The following is a 9,048-nucleotide window of genomic DNA, read 5'->3' as shown; positions in this document are numbered from 1 at the left end:
GGAAAGAGTACTAATGGTTCAAAGCTGGTTTGATGAGGATGGCAGAAGCTTTGCAGGTCCCTTTGCACAGGCTGCCCCATGTTATGCCACCCTTGACGTTCAGCTGTACAGAATAACAGGCTGAATACCACCACCCACCCCCATAGCGGGAGGCACAATTCCCTCTGTATGTGTCCTGATCTCGATCTTTAGTGGAGAACTTCATGTTGTTGTGCACTTTCCTGGGATTATCTGAGGTCATGGCATACCCTGCTGTCCCTGGGAGTCCTGAATGACAAATCTGACCTGGTAGACCTTCTGCTTGGTGATGTGATGGATGTACTCAGTGCCCAGCCAGTACTCGGTGTGCACGTCCCCAAAGCCGTACTTGTAGGTGCTCCAGGACTCAGCCCAGGTGATCTCTGTGCTCTGCCGGTTCCTCTGGATGACTGTCCAGCCCCTGTCTGTCGCATTCATTTCGCAGTACACCACCATGGGGTCCAATCCTGCGGGCTGGATGATGTAGACGCTACTGGGGCTGCCAGCAGAGACCTCGCTGCAGTCCCTGGGCCAACCTGGGGCAGGAGAGAGGGTGATGCAACAAGACCATGTTTCTCCCTCTGGCAGGATACAGGGACATCTGGCCAGAGTACCTGGCAGATAATCAGCTGTCCCAGCCTAGAGAGGTCAATGTGCATAGCTGGAGGTGAGAGTACGTTAGCCTCAGCCCTCTGTTCCTCTTCCATCTGGAACACCTAACAGAGGGCAGCCCCAGTGAAAGGTTCCCCACACACTGGGCTGTGCTGCTGTCAGTCCAGGACACTAGTGGACACTAGTGGGCTCCTTCGGGTCTCCCAAAAAAAGGGATTGTGTCACTAAAACAGGGTCACGCTGGGGGAAAGGTGAACAGGACCTTGCCCCTGCCTGTGACCAAGGGAACAGGAGAAAAGTAACCCCTTCAAGCACACAGACACCCTTACCAGGCTGCACAGTGCACACACACACACACACACACAGAGCCCTGCAGCCTGCATTGCATACACCTCCTCATATCCACCATCCACCACCCCAGAGCAGGGCCAGGGCTGGGTATGGTGTAGGGCCCTTCCCCACCCGGAGCTGGCTATATATGAGCACACAACACTGGGTCCCCCCTGTTCTTGCAGATGTGGTGTCCCCATGCCTTCAGCTTGTTAACTGCAGGACCTCCCACTGCAGTTAGTATCATCCTGCCAGATAGGCAGAGCTCCTCTTCCCAGCTGAGCAAAGCCTGGGGTTGATGCCACATCTCTCCACCCTTCCTGCTTGTACACATTTTGGAGATGCTTTTTGGATCTGAGGCACCATAGCACACCCTCTCCCAGGTAGGAGTTCCACTTTATCAAGCCTCCACTGGCCCAGAGCATGGGCTGGGGCTTTTCACCAGCCAGGGTTGACCCAGACCAAGGCACCAGAAGGGTTTGGTGAGAGCACTGCTATGCCTACAGCACGCTACGTACTGGTTTTCTTCAGAGCACTTGCCGAAGTGTTGGAGGGAGATTTCTTGAAGACATTTAGGGTTTGTGGAAGCATGGAGTGGCCTGGGGCAGCCAAGACCAGCACGCAAGCAAGGAGCAGAAGGCACTGGACTGCTAGAAAGGGAAAAGATAGAGACAAGATGAAATGTGACCCTGCCTCCAGAGAGGCAGGAAATTCCATGGCTCCAGCACCACACCGTATAACAGGACCAAGTGCATGCACCAAGCATGTGTGGCAGCATCAGACTGGTCTGTGCAAGCTGGAAAGCTTCCCTAAAGGCTTCTACTCTTTTGCTCAAGGAGTAGCCAACATTGCCTCTTCCCCTTGACCAGCTTCTGAAAGGTTTGGGGTGGAGCAAAGAACCCGACAACTGGCAGAGCCAGGTCTCATTCCTGTCCCCTAAAGCAGAGGGCTGGCTGGGGTGAGCCAGAAGGCAGGGCACAAGCTGCTGGTGTTTGAAGGGGCACCGATGCCACTGCTCCCCATCCGTGTGTGAGTCCCTGTTGCTGAGCTGCCCAAACTGTGCTCGTCCCGTTGCTAGCAAGGAGCACCCCACTTCCCAGCCGTGTACTCACCCATGGCGTCCATGCGGGAATGCGGTCTGGAGCACAAAGCTGTGGAGTGGCAGGGCTCACAGAGGCATTTGTAGTGCTCTCTGTGGTGGGTGGGGTGAGCGGGTCCTGTGCCCACTCCTGGCTTCCTTTGTCCTGAAGGAGGAAATCAGGCTGGGTTTCCTTTGTGCCCTTATAAAACACAAGCGGAGTCGAAGGTGCCTGTGGTTCTAGGTGCACGGCTTCCTGAGCTGTGAAGAAAATAAGCTCCTTGCCAGCAAGAGTCCTTGGAATGGTCTCTTCTGTGAGTGCTTAGCTCCTTGGATGGAATTTCCCCTGGGAACAGCATATTTGGGAGCTTTGAAGAGTGCAGCTTAGTAAATAAACACTTGAACGCCAGTCACCAACCAGCGTGGAGAACAAATGGGTGCTGCCAGGTCAACTGGTTCTTGTTTAATGTGCTTTTGACAGTCTCAGCCTAGTTCTTTATGGGTAAGTCAGAGCAGTCCCGAGGCTCCTAGAGAGACTGACTGTTGTGGGACAGTGTTTGGAGCAGCTGGTGAAGGGGAATTGAGGGTGCACAGAGGAACTGGAAGGGATCTGACAATGGAGCCCATAGGAACCAAGCACCGTCAGAAGGGAGGGGTGGGATCTGGGTGTTGGTGGGCATCTGAGTGGTGCTTGTTGTGGAAAAGAGTGATAAGAATGTGCACAGAGGGGAGAAATCAGCACAACACATATGCTGAAAGGAACAGAGGAGACCTGAATATTTGAGGAGGGAACAGAGAAGATCTGGGTGCATACAGAAGGAAATGGAGGACACTTGAACATGTAGGGGGGAGTTGAGGGAATCTATTTGTGCAGGGAGGACAGCAGGGAGGACAACAGAGGAGTTGAGGGAATCTATTTGTGCAGGGAGGACAACAGAGTAGTTCCAAGAGAGAACAATGAGGGGAATGTAGAGGATATGAAAGCAGCTGGATAGGAATGGAGAGCATCTGAGAGTGCTTTGAAGTTAACAGAATGAGTCCAAGTTGATCTAGAAGCACCCAGAAGGGAACAGATGGAATTTGAAAGCATGTAGAGAGGACATAGTTTGGATGTAAGGCACTCGGAAAGGATCTCAGGGACTGGGGAGTGCACAAAGGGGGTGGAGCAGATATGAGCGTGCATGCATGGGAACTGTGGGGTTCTAAGGCACAGATAGGGGAGCAGAGTGGATCTACAAGCCCTCAAAAGTGAATGGAAAGTAACTGAGAGTCCACAGAAGGGAACAGAGGGATCCTGAGCATGCCTAGAGAAGAATGGAAGGGACCACAGTGGCATGTAGGGGAATGGAGAGTACATGGAGGGGAATGGAAGTGCCAGAGGACAGTCTCTGTGTGAACCAGAGCCCCTCATTATATTTGCAGTATATCCCAGCGTCTTACATTTGCTTTCATTTTCATGCCAGAGCCCTCTGAATGCCCTCAGGTGCTCCCCAAGCCCTTTGCTGCCTCCTCAGGCACACCTCTTTGTTTCATAGAGACATCTGCCAAACCTGTGACTGATAGGAGTGTGATTTCCACCCTACCACCCCTCCAGTCCACTGGTTAGCAGCAGAAGAAACAGGCAGAGATCACAAACCCACAATGTGTTCTTGATGGGAAATGATACCACTTGGATGAGAAACGTGAGCTGCAGTGTCCAGCACGAGCCCGCTGTGGCTCTGTTGTGTTACCAGATGACTGCAGGTCAGGTCAGGATTGGCCTTTGTGGGATAGGGGGGTTGCAGCTCAGGTTCCTCAGCCATAACCAGCACTGGCAGCACCACAGATTTAAATACAGCTGGAATGTCAACCCAGGGGACAGAAGTGTGACCAGTTGCTTGGGACTGGATGCACTGATGTGTGTGTCCTGTGTGTTTGCAGTCTGGGTTTTCAGATATATACAGTTGGGTTTTTTCAACCCTAACTCTTCTATGAGTCTGTGATTCTAGTTAAATCTAGGTACATTTAAAAGCAGCATAGAGCACTGGAGGTGATACAGTGGTCACAGCCTTAAGATGGTTTTTGTGTGTTTAGGGGTTTTTTACATCTCTTCTTCAAGGAACAGTATAGCATTCTTCCTCTACTGCTCAGCCATTTCGTTACAGACATAGTGCCTAAAAAATCTGTAGAAATGTGTGATAAAAAGCTTTTAGGCAAACAATCAGAGAAGAAAGTAGCTTGACATTTGTAGTCATTTGACTGCAAATCTGATATTCCTGATATAAAGGTATATTTTACATTAGTATCTTTGATACTGGCATCGAGACAAAGCTTCCCCACAAGCAGCAGCCTGACCTTCCCTTAGTGCTAGCTTTGAAACGCAGTGTCAGGAAGATCAGAACTGTGTTTTGGACTGCTTATGCACTGCCCAGTACCCAGGTTTTCTGGATGTAAACCCACAGTTGCCTGTTTGCAAGGCCAAGAATCCCAGATCCTTATCTCCAGCATAATCCAGATTTTCAGAACTCTGTGTTTCTGTTTTCAGACTGTTCCATTTTGCACATGCCACCCCCAGTGCAAGAAAAGCAATGGCAGGGTTTGGTCCTCAGGGGTGGATCCACATGTCATGCTCCCCTAGGGGGAATCCAGGTATCCAGAATCCCCTGTGGGACCCTCTTGTCCAGGTCTGTGGGATGTCTGGTGGTCACTGAGGTCTTGGGGGCTCCAGCATCGACGGGTGCCCCTGGGAAGCAGAAGGATTGGAGAAAGAAGAGGAGAGGGGAGAAGACCCTATGAACCCATCTGGGGTTGGGGGAATATCAGGGGGCATCTGGGGGGTCCAAGGGGCCAGTGCGGGGTCCTGGGAGCAATGTGAAGGGTGAAGGTATGGGTATGGGGGCAGGCAACTGGGTCAACTGACTGTAACTGGGGCCAGGGTCTTGGGGCAATTAGGGAATCTGGGGGCAGCAAGGCAGCCTAGAGTGGTGCTGGGTGCAAGGGAGTGGTCCTGGAATGGGCCAGAGGACAATGGGAGTCCTGGGGGAAACAGGGGGCCCTGTGAGTTTAGGAGTCCTGCAGTCTTTGTTCCCCCTTGGACACCAGGGTCCACCCATTCGTAGGGAATCCCAAGGGACTGAGGGTCCAACAGGGTTTGGGTGTCCCATGGTGGTCTGCGGGCAGCCCCAAAAGCATGGGGATTTGGAGGGTAAGGTTTACCAGGTCAGGAGGACTTGCACCAGCAGCAGCACAAGCATCATGGAACCAAGCGCCAGACCCAGCCCCACTAATGCCATGTGGTTCAGGAAGGTCCTGTCATGGGGCCAGTGCAGCACAGCCCTGAACTGAGCCTGGAGTCCCTGCTCTGCCTCCACGCTTCCCCCTGATACTGTGGGGATGACATCTCTTGGGTCATGGGGCACTACCCCCCAGCCACAGACCTCACTGCCCGCAGGGACCCCAGCGTCAGGGGGTGTCCGCTCCACACCACGTGCCCCACTGTTCCCGGAGGAGCCAGGCATCAGGGAACACCCACTGCACCATGGATCCACCCTGCTCATACTCCCCACGCACTGCCTGCCACGAGACCCAGCTCTCCGGGGCCCCACTCCACCCCACCCCACTCACTGTCCCCAGGGCACTCAGGCATCTGGGCGCACCATTGAGGTAGAAGTACTTGCGGACCAAGGGCTCAGAAGGGTCTCCCAGGTGACAGGCAATGGTTCCTGGAGTAGGGTCCTGGATGGTCAGGATGAAAAGTCCCTCCACACCCACCTTCAGCTCCTCAAACAGGGCCGGATCCTGTGTGTGCAACTGAGGCATGGGGGAACATGTCAGCACAGCCTGGTCCACCAGGTACATGAAACAGCATAAACACGCATGAAAAGGTGCTCATGTCCTGCTGGTCATGTCCCCTTCGTGCTTCTGGGACTCTTCACTTGTGCATGTGCATGCACCTCATGTCCCACATGTGCTCATCATGCTCTGTGTGTCTGCACACACGGACGCACAAGCAGAGTGCATGAGGACATGTAAGCCAATGCTCACATCGACAAGAAGCTCCCCAGGACCTGGACATGTGCACCCGAGCCCAGAACCCCACCATGTGCTGGGTGCACCCCCAGAGCATAAGCACCAGATCAGGGAGGGGATTCTCCCCCTCTGCTGTGCTCTGAGGAAACCTCTCCTGCAGCCCTGATCCAGCTCTGGGGAACAGCACAAGAGGGACGTGGAGCTGCTGGAGCGAGGCCAGAGGAGGCCCCGGAGCTGCTGCGAGGGCTGGAGCAGCTCTGCTCTGGAGCCGGGCTGAGAGAGCTGGGCTGGGGCAGCTGGAGAAGAGAAGGCTCCTGAAGGGGACACCTTAGAGCAGCTCCAGGGCCTAAAGGGGCTCCAGGAAACCTGGAGAGGGGCTTTGGACAAGGGATGGAGGGACAGGACAAGGGGAATGGCTTGAACCTGCCAGAGGGGAGATTGAGATGAGCTCTTGGGCAGAAGCTCTTCCCTGTGAGGGTGCTGAGGTGCTGGCACAGGGTGCCCAGAGAAGCTGTGGCTGCCCCATCCCTGGCAGGGTTCAAGGCCAGGTTGGACACAGGGGCTTGGAGCAACCTGCTCTAGTGGAAGGTGTCCCTGCCCGTGGCAGGGGTTGGAGCTGGGTCATCTTTAAGATTCTTTCCAACACAAACCAGTCCGGGATTTTACAGTTCGATAAAAAGTCACTTCCTTCACACATGTGGGCATGCAAGTTTCCATGAACATGCAAGCACAAGTGACCTGCCTCCTGCTTGCATGCACCCTTCGCATGGGTGAGCATTTGCTTGCATCCTATGCATGCTTACACACATGCTACATATAGCACACCTATCTACTGTTAAGCAATACCTGCAGCTATTGATACTCCTCACACCAAGAGCACAGCTGTGTGTGTGCCCAGTCCTCTCATGAATGTCTGTGTACACCCGTGTACATGCATGTGCAACTCACGTCCTTGGCAAACATCCAGACAATGGGCAGGTTGGCGGGGGTGGCAAAGGGTACATTGCAGAGCAGTGTGATGGCTTCATCTGTGCGGACCTGCATGTCCTGCACTGGGAACATTGACAGGCATGTGAGGCACGTCTGCCCATGCACTTACAGAATGTGCTCCTCTGCAGCTGCACATGCTGGGGGAGCAGCTTGGCATGCTCCTGTGCACTCACGGGCCCAGCAGGCATGCCCACATGTTGGAAATGAGGCATCCAGCTGTGGGGAGGGGCTCAGCCTGGGTCTACCTTGGCCCCATACCTGGGCAGTCCAAAGGAAACTGGCAGTCCATGAGGCGGCAGGTAGCACACTGGAAGACGCGGGCGTCTGGCTGATATCCTGGGATGGAGAGATTTGGTGGTCCCAGAGGGATGGGAGATGTACTTGGGAACAGGGGTAGCAAGACAGATGGATGGGCACTCACCACAGGGGGGGATGCAGGCTGGAGCTGGTGGGGAGGAAGCAGCATTAGACTGGGAATTACTGGGGATCCACATCCCTGTGATGAGCTGTCGGGGCTCAGCCCTTGTCCAGCCCTGATGGGGTCCCTGGCGGCTTCTCCAGGATGGGGGTGCCCCATGTGAGGACCCAGGGGTGTAGATCTCCAGGGTGTGAGTCCTTGTGACAGTCCCTTCCCAAGGGTTCCCCATGGTGGGATTCCCAAGCGTGTGTCCCCACTGGCCCATTACCTTCCTCCAGCTGGCTCAGCTTCACCCAGATTGTGTTGACAGCTTCCTGCAGAGACACCTCAAAAGCCTCTGGGATGTCCCAGATGTCCAGGTGAGACAATTCGCTGCCACCACCGCCTCTGATGCCCATAAACCCTCTCCAGACCTCAACAGATCTCCTGTACAACTCACATCGACCCTGTGCATCCATGCTGGAGGCCCACTTCCCCCAAATACTCCCCTCAGAAACCCACAGAAGCTGTACACCTTGAAGCCCATATACTCTCAGGATTCCCTAAATATCCCCTTACAGCCCACAGACCTCCATATATACTGTATTTCACTACACCTCTCATTCAAGGCCTCCACGTTCCATCCCCCATGCCCCGGCCCATGTCCCAGGCTCACTCTTGCCCTTCTGCTTCTCCAGAGAACGCAGGGCATCCATTATGATCTCCTGGAGTCGCTCACGCTGCCCCGACCCTGGGACCAGGACAGGAACACTGGGACCAGCACATGACTGGGGCTGAAGGTTCAGGGATGGGAGGGTCCAGTAAGGGCTGGGGATTTCTGGGGCTTCTGCAGTCCTGATCAGGGTTTAGGGACAGTGGAAAGGGTCAGATATCCCTCAGGATCCTTGAGGTCCTAGGCAGGGCCAGGGGTTCCCACTGTGTTCCTGATTCTCAGGGTCTCAGGCAGGGCTGGGGTTCCCAGAGGTCCCTGGGCTCCAGGTCAGGACTGGGGAGACATTGGCATGGCTGGGAGTTCCGAGGGTGCTTGTCTGGGGAGGGTCCCTGGGATTCCTGTTTAGGAAAGGGGTCCCCCACTGCCCAGGATCCTGGCAAGTGTTGGTGTGAAGGGCCTGGTTGAAATGGGGAATCCCAGAGGACTCTGGGGTCCCGTTCAGGGTGGGGTCCCCTTGGGGATGGAGGTGCCAGTCAGGGGGTGTATGTCCTTGGGGTCTCATCACACACCCACAGTGACAGAGGCGAGTGGCACAGCAGCCTGGTCAAGAGCCTCAAGGCAGCGTTGATGTCTGGGGTCATTCAGAGGGGCCCCAGTAATGTTACGGCAGAGGCGTGCCCGCTGAATGGGGGGCCAGAAGCAGAGCAGACAGGGGTGCACCCTGGGAAGCCAGGACACCAGGGCCACCCACTGCCACAAGCCAGGTCCCTTTGGCTGGGTGCCTGGGTTTCCAGGGAGCCAGGGGACCACCACCAGCATCAGGGGCACCCACCACCACCCCATGGCCCCAAAGCAGAGGACCCAGATGCCTGGGTCCACAGGGGACAGCAGGGTTCCTAGGTGGAACCTGGGTGTCTAGGTCACCAGGGGACAGCAGGGTTC

At 55.1% G+C, this 9,048-nt stretch overlaps 1 protein-coding gene across 1 annotated transcript; it reads right to left on the bottom strand.

Moving 5' to 3' along the window:
- Positions 1-10: 10 nt before the first annotated feature.
- On the bottom strand, positions 11-7,852 carry LOC104413401 (fibrinogen beta chain-like). Its single transcript, XM_010024380.1, has 6 exons — positions 7,723-7,852; positions 7,295-7,372; positions 6,995-7,098; positions 5,674-5,827; positions 249-554; positions 11-216 (listed from the first exon to the last, which is right to left on the bottom strand). Exons 1-6 carry the CDS (start codon positions 7,850-7,852, stop codon positions 11-13), a joined length of 978 nt encoding a protein of 325 aa, XP_010022682.1.
- Between the last annotated feature and the right edge of the window lie 1,196 nt (positions 7,853-9,048).

Source organism: Nestor notabilis, unplaced genomic scaffold (genome assembly GCF_000696875.1).
Source record: "Nestor notabilis isolate BGI_N333 unplaced genomic scaffold, ASM69687v1 scaffold5041, whole genome shotgun sequence".
Lineage (NCBI taxonomy): Eukaryota > Metazoa > Chordata > Aves > Psittaciformes > Psittacidae > Nestor > Nestor notabilis.
Note: the sequence above shows the minus strand (reverse complement) of the source record. Positions and strands in the feature narration are given on the sequence as shown.

What these genes read in the sequence shown, in the direction of transcription:
- LOC104413401 (XM_010024380.1), bottom strand. Translation starts at nt 7,852, where the DNA reads ATGGGCATCAGAGGCGGTGGTGGCAGCGAATTGTCTCACCTGGACATC. An exon ending in GTTTCCTTTGGACTGCCCAG is followed by an intron (nt 7,099 to 7,294) that starts GTATGGGGCCAA and finishes CAATGTTCCCAG; the next exon opens with TGCAGGACATGCAGGTCCGC. An exon ending in CAAGTACTTCTACCTCAATG is followed by an intron (nt 555 to 5,673) that starts GTGCGCCCAGAT and finishes CTCCTGCCCCAG; the next exon opens with GTTGGCCCAGGGACTGCAGC.